Source organism: Neofelis nebulosa, chromosome 8 (assembly GCF_028018385.1).
Source record: "Neofelis nebulosa isolate mNeoNeb1 chromosome 8, mNeoNeb1.pri, whole genome shotgun sequence".
NCBI classification, from domain to species: Eukaryota; Metazoa; Chordata; class Mammalia; order Carnivora; family Felidae; genus Neofelis; species Neofelis nebulosa.
Window position 1 is genome coordinate 4,241,919 of NC_080789.1, and position 16,137 is coordinate 4,258,055.

The 16,137-nt window shown below is 53.3% G+C and overlaps 1 protein-coding gene across 2 annotated transcripts in view; it reads right to left on the bottom strand.

The window, feature by feature from the left end:
* FBLN1 (fibulin 1) overlaps positions 1-16,137 on the bottom strand; it is an 88,769-nt gene that overhangs the window by 22,818 nt on the left and 49,814 nt on the right. Inside the window, exons 15-16 of one of the 2 annotated variants that reach the window (XM_058741015.1) lie at positions 5,027-5,169; positions 2,990-3,121 (exon numbers count right to left, since the gene is read on the bottom strand). In XM_058741015.1, coding sequence (XP_058596998.1) covers positions 2,990-3,121; positions 5,027-5,169 — 275 coding nt within the window. Of the gene's footprint in view, positions 1-2,989; positions 3,122-5,026; positions 5,170-13,615; positions 14,059-16,137 lie in introns of those variants that run through there. The other variant, XM_058741013.1, reaches the window with a different exon arrangement.

A 16,137-nucleotide genomic window follows, 5' to 3' on the forward strand; every position in this document is an offset into this window, starting at 1 on the left:
CTCAGACCACACCTCCTCCAGGAAGCCTTCCTGACCCCGGTGTCCAGTATCCGCAAAGCGCATGGCCTAAAGCGGGGAGGGGTTCAGCCAACACCTGTGAGTAGGTAGGTGTCCTTTCCCAGGTACGACAGGCAGCAGGGGGCTGCACAGTGGTTCGCACTGGGCCCAGAGCCCCCGGATCCTGCTGCGCACGGCAGACAGGAGGCTTGCGTGGCTCTGGAAAACACTTTCTTCCTTTCCCAAGGACATCAAGGGTTTCTGCCTAAGACATTGCTTGAAAAGAGAACAGCACCACTAAAAACAAGTTTGCAAACCCCGCCCCCCACCTCCCCGGGCCCCAAGGTGTTTCTGATGCCGGGTCCCAGGTGCTTACTTAACTCAGCTCCCTCCTTTGCCCCAGGGAGACAGTCACACCCGTCCCTGAAGGTATTTGTGAGAACCAAGCCGGGACGGACGCGGGGTGAACACGTGGCTTGCAGGCCGCTCACACCTGGGCTCAGGGCCAGCAGCGAACCATCCAGTGCAGGTGGACACGCCTGGAGCTGCCGTGCTGTGCCCGTGTCCAGGGCCAGCATGTGCCAGCACGGCTACCCCAAGAGGCCCAGAAGCCCCCGGGGTGCACAGGAGTTATTTGGGACAGAGGCAGGGTTAAGGAAGTCCAGGGAAGGGACCCTAAGCAGAGAAATAAGGCAGCAACGATCGGGTAGGTATAGAGACGAGAGTCCAACCCAAAACACAGCCCGGGTCCCGCCTCAGCGAGACCTTGCCATCCAGACTCCTCTGGCCTCAGTCAGGGACGCCGGCACAGGCAAACTCCAGGACCCCGGCCAGATGGGCCTCCTGCAGTCACACCGAGGAGTGGAGGAAGCCGGGCCCACCCGGAAGCGGAACGCATTCCCCGGGGCCAGCCCATCCCTCCTCCACGAAGCACCAGCCTGGATTCCAAAGACCAGGGCACGCGCGACCAAGTGCAGGGAGGGACAGCCGCTCTTGTCTTTGTGGCCTTATCCACATTCCATTCCCAGGGGCTCCGTTCTGTTCCCCGCTCTGCCCTGGGGCGCCGTGAGGACAGCACGCCCTCTCGCCTCTCTGGGCCTCGGTTTCCCCCTCTACAAAGAGAAATCGGGAGAGATGGTCTCCAGGAGCCTCCAGGCTCCGCACGCCAAGATTTTCTGCCCCAGTGGATGGGAAGCCGAGAAACGGAGACTCCCAGGTTGATTCTGTCCGGAGGACAGATGCGGCTAGAAAAACGCGCTGGTGGGCGCTGGATCGGGGCCCAGCCGCTGCCCTACCCCCTGGCTGGGGTCACCCAGGAGGGATTTAGCGGGAAACCGAAGGGGCCACCCCCCGAGAGCCCTCGCAGGCCACAGAGGCTTATCAGTGTCTTCAGTGTCAGATTTTCATGATGGGTTTGTGGGGCCGTCTGTCTCCCCGGCTGGAATGCAAAACATTCACCTGTGGACCCGCACTGCCCGGCCTAGGGCCTGGCACAGACGGGGGCTCGGGGAAAAGAGCAGGAATGGAAAGAATGAACGAGTAAATCCGAAGGTTCCAGTCCTGCTCGTACGGTTCCAAGGCTGTGATTTACCCCGCGTGGAAGCCACGCCCACAGGGGTGGCAGGAGGGGGCCTCCCGGGCACCGCTGTTGCAGGTGAGGCACCACCACCCCACCCAAGCGGAGCAAACCCTGACCCTGCCTCCTCCTGCCTGCCCTCAGCCCCAGGCCCCGGGGGTCCCTGAAAGGCCTGTTCATCTAACATGGGGGAAACTGAGGCCCAGGGTGTGCAGAAGGTTTCACGACGGCTCACAGCCAAGCTGCATATGCCCTCCCCTTGGAATCCCAGGGAGGACTAATGTACCATTAATTGTAATTAACTAATTATTCCTGCTGCGAACTAGCGGAGGAGGCGGCTGGGGGTGGGGAGCCCCTAAATGACTCAGTCATGTTTACAACATGCAAACCCATTTAAGAGCTTGTAAAGTCGCTATAAATGGCTCTTTGGCAACAGGGGAATAACGATTCCCTGTCTCCAGCTGCCAGTTTAACAACGGTCGGCGGCGCCAGGGGCGCGGGGAACAGGGTTCTAAGATCCAACAGCGCCACCTAGAGACCTCCTTCCAGAACGTTCTGCTCCAGGGCCGACCACTTTGCCGCTTCTCCCGGTGGACGGACCCCTCACAGAATCCAGGGCCTAGGAGACCACGAAGCCCAGTCCCTCCTGCCCCCGTTCGCCGTGGAGAAACTGAGGCCTACGTGAGGAAAGGGCCCGGACCTCGGGGGCTCAGCTGCTCTGAAAACCCTGGGTCTACATCTAAGTCCAGAATGGTACACGGGATTGTTTTCACTCCCCGAGAACTTAAGGTCTATAAAAACGTGACCGTTCAGGAGAGGTTTATGAACCACTTACCCAGACTCACCTGCTTCCCCGCCTGGGCCTCTGATGGAGCCCTTCCCCTCCCTCTCTGCCCCAGCGGAAGGGCCCCAGCCCTGCTCTGTGCTCCCATGGCGGGGCGGTGCCCGGGACCTGCCAGGAGGGACAACATCTGGACACACCACAAGGCCAGCCGTCTGGGGCCGAGACCAGAGCTCAGGCTCTGACTCCTCATTTGCTTTCCTTCCGTTGCACCACCAGAATAAAGATCCTAACAGGTCCCACTGACCTGGGGACTGGGTCCTGAGACAAACACCTTGCCTGTGAGGTATGGCCAGAAGCTCATGGTTGTGAGACACAGAGACCCAGTTAATGCACCCATTCACGGGTGGGAGACGGGCCCAGCCGGGAGCGGACCCCACTCCAAGCCCGCGGTTGCCCTGGGGGTCCCCAGCTGGCCCTGCAGGACAAGGAAGGCTCTAGGAGGGGGGCTCAGACGGCAGCTGGGTGGTCCAGAGAGGTCGTCCCAGCAGACCGGCACAGCGGGCCTCTGCCAGGCCGCTGGCCGGGAGGACAAGGAGGCGTCTGGACAGACCTGAACGCCTCTGGCAACTCACCCACAGTCATGCCGTCCATGTAGCGCTTGATGATATCGAAGGAGTCTCGCAGGTTCCCTTCCGTGATGTCGAAGATGATGTCGGCGTGGTTGGCGGGATACATGGGCATGATGGCCCGGAGGAAGATGATCTCTGCGAGAAAGAAACACAGCATGGAGAGCCCAGAAATGCACCCCTGGGTCACGGGCACCCGGTGCCCGGGAGCCCTGCACGGAGAAGGCGGAGGGGTCCTGAGGGCTCACAGGTCGCAGCCTGTCCCCCTTGTTATCAGCGGGGAAACTGAGGCCCGGAGAAACCTTGGATCTTCTCTGAGGTCATAGAGTAATCGGCAGTGCCAGAGCTGAGGAGCAATTAGTAATTAGTCATAAATCTTCCCGAAGCTGGAAGAAGGGGAAGGGAGGTGGATGAGAGGCAAAGGGAGGGGGGTCAACAAGGGCAAGACAGTGGGTGGTCTCTTGCCCACGGTGATGTGGGTCAGCAAAGCTGCCTCTCCGGGAGCGCCGGGCAGATGGGTGGCTGTGTCTACCTCCGCGGCCTTCTGATACGAAGTGGGACAGACTACCCTGGGCTGGGGGCGCGAGGCCCCGATTCTACCCTGGCTCTGGATGATCTGGAGGCGTCCTCCCTCTGGGCCTCGGTTTCCTCGCCTTTGGAGTGAAGGAGGCTGACTGGTGGTGCCCACTGAGGGTCCTTTCAGCGTTAAAGGTCAAGGTCTGGATCTGTTGGGCCCGTGACGCCAACAGGCGTCTCCAGCCACGCTCCACTCCCTGCAGAATCAACTCAGAGACCGGCGCTGCCCGAGAGGCCACAAAACCGGCCGTTAGCGGTTTGGGAAGGATTTGTATGTGGTTGGCTGGAACGTGTCATTTTGCACGCGGCAGACCCCAGTCGGCGATTTTCTCCGAGTCCGTGCCTCCCTGCGGAGATCCTGTGCCGCCCCTTTGCCAGAGGAACGAGCTCCGTCAGGCGACCACGTCCCTGGGGAGCCTCTCCTGCCCTCGCCACCCCTCTCTTCCCCCTTCCCCCCTTTTATGTTCTGGCATGTGCTCTCGTGGGACCCCGTCGCAGGGTAAACACGGGGTGTGGTCACGCTGGCTCAGCTATACATCTGCCCTCAGAGGCTCACAGTGTTCTTCCTATCGCTGTGCCCCAGAGCCCGGCCTTGAGCCTGACACCCGGGAGGCCCGGTCAACGTTTACTGCAGGAATCAATCACAGTGGAGCTCCTCCCAAGGCCAGAGATGAAACCCCTCCCCTCCCAGAGGAAGCGGGGGCAGGAGATCACGGCAGCCCCAGCATGGGGGATGTACACCCAGCAGCAAAAGGCGTGCAGAACAGCACCCACACACAGCCTCCCACCAGGTGCCGGCAGGGGCGGGGGTTGGAACACTGCTCTACTCCTGGGCTCCCTGGATCCGATCCAGCCCCTCTGTGGTCAGCATCGGGTGCAGCCCCGTAATGGCTCCCAAAAGCCTTGGACTAGAAGCGCCAACCCCACCCACGTTAAGGCTTATCCTTTCCAGCCTGTCTCTTACCAAGCCTCCACCCCTCCCAGCCAGGAGACCTGGGCTTAGTTCCTCAAATGCCCGCTGTCCCCCAGACTTACCTCCAGACCTTTCCAGAGGAGTTCTGCTCCGCTTGGCACCCCCCTCTGTCCCTGCTCCCCACTTGCACTACGAACCTCCCACTTAGACCCCGGTGGGGAAGTCACTTCCTCCCAGAGGCCCTCCCTGACTCCCCAGCGCTCGGCAGAGAGCCAACACCCAAAAAGATATTTGCCGGACAGCTGCGACCCAGAAGAAGCACGCCCTCCTGAGCCGAGAGCCCGGAATGGGCCGGCACGGTGCTGTGCGCTCGGGGGACACAGAGGAGATGCGAAGGCAAATCTACATCTTACCAAGGAGAAGCTCCTTGGGGCCAAGCTCTCGGCTCAAGCATTGGGAGGCCCCTGAGGGGGCTGCCTCGCAGGGACGTCTCTCTTGCGGGGACCTGCCTTGGGGCCCCCACGCCGATTCCAGCCGTGGGAGTCGCCACTCACCTTCAGGGCGGGTGAACTCTCGGAAGGTGGGCAGCGAGACAACAGTATGGGAGATGGTGTGCACGGGATCCAACACGCAGGTGACGTCGTTGGGACGGCAGGACTTGATGCAGCGGACGGTGTCTGTCTTCTCTTGGCGGAGCCTGGGGGGAACCACAGCACAAGAGGCGGATGGGAATGTCGCAACCGCCACTCCCACAGAGACCCAGGATCCAGGAGGACCAGCAGGTGGCCAGGTGGGGAGCGCCCGTCCAGAGGCGGCTCCCGCGGAGAACCGCAGTGGCCTCCGCGGCCCGGCTGCTCGGCGGGGATGCCTCGTGGCCCTTCCTGCGACCTGGACCGGGACCCACACTCCCGTTTTCACCGGCCCTGGCTGTGGGTGAGCGAAGCTTGGCTATTTGCCAATTCCGTTTCTACAATTGCAGACACATTTGTTCATCCGCTCGCTCAACAGGTGTGTTTTCAGGGCCTGCTGGGTGCCGGGCACCAAGGATGCCGAAGCAAACGTGGGAGACACGGTCCCGCCTTCCCGGAGCCCTGGGTCAGGTGGGTCGCAGGGGTGGTAAGTGAGAGAACGGGCACGCGGTGCCCAGCTCGGCGCCCGGCACAGAGAAGTCAAACCCACGGTGTCCTGCGACAGATCGGGAGGAGGGAGAAGAGGCGGGGGCTTGTTTCAGGTGCGAGTTTAAAATATGTGGGCTAGAAACATTTTAAATCCTCTTTATTGTAAAATAAAACATAAATGCAACACCCACCCGGAACAAAGATGTAGTTTAATGAGTCATACGGTCACTGCTCAGGTCACGAGAGAGATCCCTCATCCACCACCCGAGTCCCCATCATGCGTCCAGATCGATCCCAGCGCCCTCCCGCACCCCCCGGGACCCCTGTCCTGACCGTCCTAGCAGTCGCCTACCTGGGCTTCTTCATTGTTTGTATCATACAAGCGTACACCTCGAGACACAGTCATTTAGTCTTGTCCGTTAGAAAAACGTGTTGCTTCTCAAGTCCGTTTTAATCCACAGGTTGCCTCTCTATCCTTTCATTTCCCAGACAGTTGGTCTGTTAAGAAACTGGAAGCCTTTGAGCCGTACGGCCTCCTCCACGTGGTCTCATCGGCTGCGTCCTCCTGGTGCGATGTGGCGTGTGCCTCTGTCCCCTGACTTTCTTGCACACTGGCTGCTGGATCCGGACCTGACCAGATGCAGGCCCAGTCCCTTTGGCAAGGTGACAGATGGTGACGTGTCTTCCATCAGGGGGCACTTGGCGTCTAACTATCTCGTGGGGCCTAAAGCCACTGATTCATCGGGGCTTACAAAATGCTGGTAGTCTGGTTCTATCATTTCTTCTTAGTATATTAGTTGGAATACTTCTGCAAGGAGTATTCCATATGCTACTCATATGCTATCTGGTTACCGTGGGGTATAGTTCACAGAAGAAAAGCAATGATGCCCGATTCTTGCCTTATTTTTATAAGTTTTCAGGACCATGAACTAGCTCTCTCTCATCATCCAGAGGTTACCCGTTGATTTTTTCAAGTATCGGTATGAACTCATGGATGTGAACTGTTTGATGGGTTTCAACCCACTGCAATGATTATCCTTTGCTGGAGCTCAAGTTTTCCCATCTTTGTCCAGAGGGAAGATCAGAGTGGCTCCTGTGTCCTTTCGACTTGGCCCCAGTAATGTCCAGTAGCTCTCTTGCTCTCTGGTATGACGGGGCGGTCCAGTCTTATTTTGTACTTCTACTGCCCCAGCTACATCTCCGAGAAGTCTCTGTTTTGTTTTGGTTTTGGTTTTTTAGCGGTAAACGGTATTTCAAGACCACAATCTAGATACCAGATATGTTTGGTGCTACTGGGTTGGCCATTTCTCCCAGGCCTCTTCAGTGGACATTTTTAAAGGTAAAATATATCATGAGTTCCTACTGATATTTCTGATTCAAAACGAGAACCACACAGACTTTTAATCTCTTCTGTATTACAGAGGAATCTCTTTTCTTCCGTATCACAATCCTGGTTCTTAAGAACACACGAGATGATAGAATATCCCATAATTATTTATTTAGTTATTCTATATGCTGACACAGTAGTCTCAGAAGAGCAAGACTAAAATTACCACCACCACCACGAACACAATTACTTAAAATAATATATATATTTTTGGATACATCCTCCCTATTCTCCCTGCAGGTTTTATAGACGTGCTATATCTACGTTGTTTGGACATATAGCAATTCATTCTATATGCTGTCCTTACAATACTCACTTAGTTGTGGCTGGATAAGCAACTATGCTTAACGCTTGCAGGCTGATACTTTTGCATGTTGATAATGGTTTGTGTCCTTTGTACACATGAGTCTGTTTCATTGGGCATATACTCCTTGGCTTATGTTTTCTTGAGGATCCTAAGTATTCATCTTCTTCCAGCATAAGTGTTGCTGTGAAAAAGTCTGATGACAACATACTTTTTCCCTTTATAAGTCATTGCTGTTTTTGTCTAGATGCCCACTGTTTGTCTTCTCTTTCCTTTCATTTTTTTTTAATGTTCGTTTATTTTTGAGAGACAGAGAGAGACAGAGCACAAGTGGGGAAGGAGCAGAGAGAGAGGGAGACACAGAATCTGAAGAAGGCTGAGCTGTCAGCACAGAGCCTGATGTGGGGCTCAAGCCCATGGACTGCGAGATCATGACCTGAGCCAAAGTCGGTGCTTAACTGACTGAGCCACCCAGGTGCCCCTGTCTTCTCTTTCCTTTAAAGTCCGATAATTTGAGGCCCCCAGGTGGCTTACTAAATTGAGCATCCGACTCTTGATATCTGCTCAGGTCATGATCCCAGAGCTGTGAGATTGAGCCTCACGTCGGGCTTCACTCCGAGCATGGAGCCTGCTTAAGATTCTCGCTTTACCTCTGCCCCCTCCCCTGCTCACACTCTCTCTAAAATTAAAAAAATAACAAAGTCTGATAATTTTGCTAGACTATGTCTTGATATTTGCTGCTCTGAGTAGGTATGTTCAGGCATGCTGTGTTCTTTCAACGTGGATTTTCAAATCTTCTTTTTTTTTTTTTTTAAGTTTCTGGAAACTTACTTGAGTTACCATTTTTAATACTTATTTCTTTCCTTTGTTTTGGGTTAGTGCTTCAGAGATTTCTATTATCTGTATGGTGGGTCTTCTGTGTGTGTCTTCTATGTCCATCACTTTCTCTTCGAGCCTTTCCATCTCTTCTACTTCTTTTTTGACTTATAAAATTTGTCTTCTTTTTGGTCGCTCTTTCTCTGGAATATTTCTGAAATTGTTTTTTGCTTTAGTTTTAAGTTATTTCCTGGGTTCTGTCACTTTATTTCTCAGTTTTTCTTAATTCTGACCCACAGTTTTCTTACATTTTTGATCATTTTCTTAGTGCTCTTACTCTGTTTTGATATAGGTTACAGTTTTGATCTAGACTGTGAACATCTGTTACTGATGTATTTTCATTATCTGGAGGGATGCCATTCTGTTCCTTATTATCTCCTTTCTTACAATAATTTTTGTAGGAGACTCAACCTAGCTACTTTTTGGTTGATCATTTTCTTTTTTTTTTTTTTTTTTTTTTTTTTTTTAAATTTACTTTTGGGACAGAGAGAGACAGAGCATGAACGGGGGAGGGGCAGAGAGAGAGGGAGACACAGAATCGGAAACAGGCTCCAGGCTCCGAGCCATCAGCCCAGAGCCTGACGCAGGGCTCGAACTCACGGACCGCGAGATCGTGACCTGGCTGAAGTCGGACGCTTAACCGACTGCGCCACCCAGGCGCCCCGGTTGATCATTTTCAAGTGGAATTAGTTTTCCTGAAATTTTAGAAAAAGGCACATTCACAGTTTTTCTGACTTCACAGAACTCCCTTATCTGTCATTTGGGGCAGCTGGCCCTCTGCTATTCCTCTACATTTACCTGGACCTTCTTTATCCAGTCTGTTGTCTCTTTCCTACTCAACTCTGCATTTCCCACCCAGCAATTTCTCCATAGTGTGAGATCCTGACATTAAGGGAAGCCCCGCTGGCTCAGTTTCAGGGGTTCCTAGGGGCTAGATGGCTCCGTTCCCTCAATGCTTCCATGAGCTCCTTGCACGCACTGGAATGGACTGAGTAAATGCCTCCCAGTCTCAGCCGCTGCTCCAGAATTTGTCCTCTGTATTTTCTAGGGAATATCTGTTGACTATTCTGGAGTCTCCCACTGCTTTCTTCTGCACAGGTGCTGATACCATGCTGATGGACATACACTGTATTTGGGGGTTCATAGGGATATCCTGTCACTTCATTTAGTTGTGCATATTTTCTGTAGATTTAAATTTTTTGTCTAGTTGTTTGTGTGTTTTGGGTTGGAATCCAGAGAGCTTCAAACACTATGCTGCTGCATCTTTCCAGATTCTCTGTGCTAGAGGGTTTGCACACATTATCTCACTTAGTCTTTTGGTTTATTTATTTTTGGTCAGTACATCATGGACTCTATTTACTTAATGAAAACAGTGATGCTATGTGAAGATAAGGTTACTACCAAATGACCATGTAATATAATAAAATTTTAAGTTTCTCTACCCAAAATCTCATAGCTGAAATGGTTTTTTTAAAATTGTCAAGTTAGCTAACATACAGTGTAGTCTTGGCTTCAGAAATAGATACCCGTGATTCATCACTTATACAACACCCAGTGCTCATCCCAACCAGTGCCCTCAATGCCCATCACCCATTTTCCCCAGGGCCCAAACTTCCACCCCCATCAACCTTCAGTTTTTTCTGTGTATTTAAGAGTCTCTTGTGGTTTGCCTCCCTCTCTGTTTGTACCTTATTTTTCCTTCCCTTCCCCTAGGGTCTTCTGTTAAGTTTCTCAAGTTCTACACATGAGTGAAATCATTTGACATCTGTCTTTTTCTGACTTATTTCACTTAGCATCATACCCTCCAGTTCCATCCACGTTGTTGAAAATGGCCAGATTTCATTCCTTTTCGTCACTACATCTCACTTAGTCTTTACAGCTCTTCCCTCTACACTACACTGCCTCCTCTATACTTGGGAATCATAGAATAGGGCTTGTATCCAATGATTTCAGAGATGAGGCCAGAGTAACAATCCAACCGGCACTGACTGATCCCAGCAATCCTATCTGCTTCACAGCATTCAAGACAGCAGGGGACAGGGTTTCGGAGGACAGGAGGCAGAGCCAGACTGCCTGGGTGTGAATCCCAGCTCCACCTGAGACCAGCTGTGGGACTCTGGGCAAGTTACTTATCTGCTCTATGCTTCCATGTCTCCAATGTGAAGTGGGGATCATAACCGTATTTTCCTCACAAGGCTGTTGTGAGAGTTCAATTTAATGCTTGGAGCAGTACCTGGCCCTCAGCAAGCAGTACATGTGTTAGCTATCATAGTCATGATTATTATCATTATAATAATGATAGCCATGATTATTATCATTTGCCCTGGGGAGCTTGGGTTAGGACAGTGACGGGAGTCAGAAGTGCAGAGTCCTAGGAGTCCGAGGTGGTGGCAGTGACCTTAGACACATCCAAACCCTCTGAACCTTCATTCCCCATTGAACTCAAGATCCAAATGGACACTCACATTCCCTCCAATGAATGAAAAAACCAACACTTATTGACTGCCGACTATATATACCAGATAGGGGCTCATCTGCAATTACATGTAATTTTCAACATAATCCATGACGGGGGCCTTGAAGCTCTGAAAGGCAAATGACTTCTCCAAGGTCACAGAACTAGTCAGTGGCCAGGAGGACATTCAAACTCTTGGTTATTATTTTTTTTCTGCACTGTATGATCTCAGCAGCACGATGTAGGACTATGACGGTATAGCCCCAAGGAACTGCAGGGCAGAGAGAAGCCTCCAGGTAGTGCAGATATCAGCCCCGCATATGCACTCGGGCGCACACACAGAGACAGCAGAGGCGTCCTGAAATGGAATGGGCCACCTTAAGATGTAGGGACTTCTACAAACAAGGGAGAGCGCAAGCTAAGCTGGATGGTCAGTTGGTGGGAATGTTGTACAGGGGACTCTGGCAAACTCTGTAAGGTCACTGCATGGCCTCTAAAGCCCCTGAGCATTTCCCCCCAACTCAACACTCCTAGACATGAAGGAAAAGGGCTTCTTCCAACCTGGATAATCTGGAGCATGGGGAAGGAATACTTGAATACAATAACCGGATCCCTGCTGTGCCTTGCTAACTTCACAGAAGAGGGGATATTTGAACTTAGCCCTGAAAATACCATCCATCGATCATCCATCCATCCATCCATCCATCCATCCATCATCTATCCATCCATCCATCTACCCATCCATCCATTCATCCACCTTCCCATCATCCATTCATCATCCGTCCGTTCATCCATCTGTCCATCCATTTATTTATTCAGTTGTTTGCTGAACTCTTTCTATAGGCCAAACACTGCAGGTGTCGAGAATACAGACATAATCCGTGTCCTCCGAAAGGTCCCAGTGCAGTAGGGATAATAAAAAGTAACAATCACAAGATAACAGGGAAAATGTGCAGATGTTCAGGGCTACTGGAGCTCAGGTTAAGGAAAGGCTTCACTGAGGAGATGACTTTTGAGTTAAGCCTTCAAGAAACATAGCAGTTTGTAGGAGGGTGGCAGGGCACACGCTAAAGCCAAGAGAAGGCACATTCAGGGGAGGACAAGCACCCCTGCAGGACTAGAACGAGGGGATGAGCTAGGATAGAGTTGAAAATGTGGGCAGAGGCTAGATCGAGCATGGCCTTGGATACCATTCCAAGAGAGCCGGACTTGACCCGCTGGTAAATGAATCACAGACGGTCCTAACGAGAGAGGGACATAACCAGGCTGGCCCTTCAGAGGGGTCCTCTGGCTGCAGCTTGGAGAATGCTCTAGAAGATGGGAGACTGGGAGCCGGTACGGACCAGACATGCTCAGAGAGAGGTATGGGAGACAGAGTGGAAGGCTTGAGGTGACTGGCTTCCACGGTAGCTCAACTGCCACTCTGTCAACAGGCACAAGGCATAGCGTTTACTGCGCATCTGTCTTCCCTGCTGGACAGCGAGGCCAGCACACCCTCCCCCGCACCAACTTACACGGAACTATAGGAAGGATCTTAGGACCCCGCAATATCCTGGTTCCCCTGTGATGTTCTGCCTTCCCCTCGGGTTTCTGCTTGGAAACAGCATCGGCAGTCACAGAAATGCTAGAGACGTACGCCAGTGTTGGTAGAAAGTTATCCGTTCCCTCAACGGGCATGGACAGAGCATCTCCCGTGTGTTAGGCACCTCGCCAGGAGCTAGGGACACACATCGCTGAAGGGGACAGAGCTGGTCTCTGCCAGCCCAGAGCCCTCCGGGTGGTGAAGACAGACACACAGAAACACGGATAAATGGGAAGTGCAAACCGTGATAAGCATAACAAAGGAAGCGCGAGGTAGGAGAAAGACTCACCGAGGAGCTGAGCCAAGAGGAAGGCCTCACTGAGAAAGGAGCACTGAAGCTGAGCTTTAGCCAACATTGGAGCCAAGGGTGCAAAGCGTGTGCAAAGGGCCTGAGGCAGCAAAGAACTCAGCGGTGTGGCTCAAGGGAAGCGAGCAAGGGGGGAACAATTTGTAGTCGGGCTGGGGACGCGTGCAAGGACAAAATCACACAGGGCCTCGAAGGGCACTCTGGGGACCGGTGACCATGGTTTGGCTGGAATCATGGTGGAGGAAATGAAGAGAGGCGGGTGGGTCGAGGCCCATGTTGAAGGTGTTGTGAGAATGGAATAGTTGGAATTATGGAGTCAGCAAGCTAGGGTTCAAACACCAGCTGTGCGAGCCTGGGCAAATCACTTACTGTCTCTGGGTCTCCATGGGGATGGGACACCTGCCTTGCGGCACTGAGGCGATGCACACGAAGGACCCGAAGCACAACGAGTGGCACATCTATCGTCTTATCCTCTGCCTCCTCCTCCTGGCAGGGGGGCAGGATCCCCGGCCGAGGCAACTAACCGCTTTCAGGCAAGAGCGGCAGCCAAGATTCTGCAACTGTGTTCTGGGTCTTTCTCCCACCGGTTCAGGCTTGTCATCAAGACAAACAGAACGAGAGGCTCAGGATCGAGTTTTCTGGACTCCATTAAAGGGTCAGCTCCACGCAATACAGCCAGGACACCAAGCACAGCCAGAGACTTGGTCCCGCGGCCCGGCTCTGCTACAAATAGGCCACAAAACCCTGGCCGAGCCCTGCCCCTTCTCTGGGCCTCAGTCTCCACATCTAGAGAACGAGAGCGGAAGGAGCCCGATACCCTCTTTTCAATGACGGCCTCAGCCTTTGGGCTCAACGCAAAATGGAGGAGAGCTCATTCATCTGAGGTGATACACGCGCGCCTCCTTAACCCCGTCCCCGGGCTCCCTGGTGGTGTAGACGGTGACCTCCGTCAACAGGGACTCCCAGATGCATACGAGCATATGAAAACCACTCCTCCGTCACCGCGTGGGAGCACCAGGCAGTGGCAGGTGCCTGGTTCGCCCCAGGGTGATGAACAGCACGGCCTCCCCTCCCCGGGCGAAATAAAACCAAGGCACGTGAGGCATGCTGGGTAGGATCGCCTGCTGAAACTTTATTAAGATCCCGGAGGGGAGGGCGAGGAAAGCGACAAGAGGGAGCCCCCGGCGGCCCAAAGCAAGTGCTCAGAGCTCTGCGGACACAAAGACGAAAAGCTTGGCCACAAAGGAGCTGACGGTGCCATGGCGATAGAGGTCCATCTTGACGGTCAGGAGCAAGTCCCTGGGCTCAGGGACGGGCTTGGTGAGGGCCACCACCCCGCTGTGGTGGCTCACCTTCCGGGTGCTGAAAAAGCCCTCCTCGTTGCCGCTGGTGATAGCCAGCTGCATGCTGTCCCCAGGGACGGCACTGGAGGGGCCCATGCGGAAAACCACCGCGGGCACTTGGATGTTGGTGGGGAAAGAGAGGTGGTAGTAGGTTATTCTCAGAGGCAGCTTGGGGCACTCCTGATTCTCATGGCAAGGCAAGCGCTCGCAGCGGCTGCAAGAAAAGTGGACAGAGAGACAAGAAAAGGATTAGAGCAAATTCAGCAAGCGGAGGCACAACAGAGCGCGAGGGAAAGCGGGGGCTCGCCGGGCAGGGACTCCCGCCACCCCTCTGGCCGATTCGGCTGAAGGAAGAGCACCCCTCACTCACCTGCGGGAGGTGCCGTGGACCTCCGGGCCGCTGACTCAGGCACTAGCCTCTTCCAACACCCTCAGGGGGCACTGGGTGGCCGGGGTCTAGGGCCGTGCCGGGAGCGAGGTGTGTCCCCTCTCGCCGGCAGAGCACCCCCCGCCGGGCCACACTCCCCGGGCGCACCCTGCCCTCTGAGTGTCATCCGGGCGCCCGGCCCCTCACCCAGGCCGTGGTCACGGCTACACGGGGCTCTTGGCGGGGCACGGAGATGACCCCGGAGGCGGTCATCTCCACCGCTAGCGGTCACGGCCGCTGCCATCTATCAAGTGCTTGGCCACTCATCACCAAGCGTTCTCTAGCGCGAGCACCGTAACTGCACCGTGAGAGTGGCCTGAGTGCCATTCTTCAGATGAGGAAACTGAGCCTGGAAGAGTCGGGAGGCCTTCCCCAGGTCACAGAGTGAGGAAGCCAGATTTGTGCTCAGGCAGTGAGGTCTGTTCCCCACCCGCCTCGCTGGGTCTTGTGCTCCAGGCCCAGTTTCCTGTGTGTCCACAGGGACAGCCAGGGCTTGGAATGGAGATGGGGATGGGTTCTAACTTCCCGTAACAGGATGACGATAGCCCCTGACTTCCTATGACAGCATGGAAAGAGGTTCTAAGTTCCTGTGACCGGATGGAAAGAGGTTCTAACTTCCTATGACATTCTCTGACTTCCTGTGACAGGATGGTGATAGTTCCTAACTTCCTGTGACCGGATGGAAAGAGGTTCTAACTTCCTAGGACATTTTCTGACTTCCTGTGACAAGATGGTGATAGTTCCTAATTTCCTGTGACAGGATGGAAAGAGGTTCTAACTTCCTATGGCATTTTCTGACTTCCTGTGACGGGATGGTGATAGTTCCTAACTTCCTGTGACAGGATGGAAAGAGGTTCTAACTTCCTGTGACCGGATGGAAAGAGCTTCTAACTTCCTGTGACCGGATGGAAAGAGGTTCTAACTTCCTATGACATTCTCTGACTTCCTGTGACAGGATGGTGATAGTTCCTAACTTCCTGTGACAGGATGGAAAGAGGTTCTAACTTCCCGTGACAGAATGGCGATAGCTCCTAACTTCCTGTGGCAGGATGGAAAGAGGTTCTAACTTCCTGTGACAGAACGGGGAGAGTGCCCCACTTCCTATGACAGAATGGTGATAGCTCCTAACTTCCTGTGGCAGGATGGAAAGAGGTTCTAAGTTCCTGTTACAGGTTCTAATTTCCAATGGCAGGATGGTGATAGCTCCAAACATCCAAGACAGGACGGAATGAAGTTCTGACTTCCTGTGACAGAATGGTGATAGCTCCTAACTTCCAGCGACAGGATGGAAAGAGGTCCTAACTTCCTGTTATAGGTTCTAACTTCCTGTGACAGGACGGTGATCGCTCCAAACTTCCTGTGACAGGATGGGAAGAAGTTCTGACTTCCTGTGGCACACTCTAACTTCCTGTGACAGGATGGTGAGCTCCTAATTTCTGAGGCAGAATGGAAAGAGGTCTAACTTCTGTTATAGGTTCTAACTTCCTGTGACAGGACGGTGACAGCTCCTAACTTCCTATGACAGGATGGAAAGAAGTTTTGACTTCCTGTAACAGAATGGTGAGAGCTCCTAACTTCCTGTGACAGAATGTTGATAGTTTCTAACTTCCTGTGACAGGATGGAAAGAAGTTCCGACTTCCTGTGACAGGATGCTGAGAGCTCCTAATTCCTGAGACAGAATGGAAAGGGGTTCTAACTTCCTGCGATAGGTTGGTGATAGCTCCTGATTCCTGTGATAGGATTAGAGTGAGGTCCTAACTTCCTGTGACAGGATGGAAAGAGATTCTGACTTCCTGCTACAGGCTCCAACTTTCTGTGACAGGCTGGTGAGAGCTCCTCACTTCCCCTGATGGAGACGGAGACAG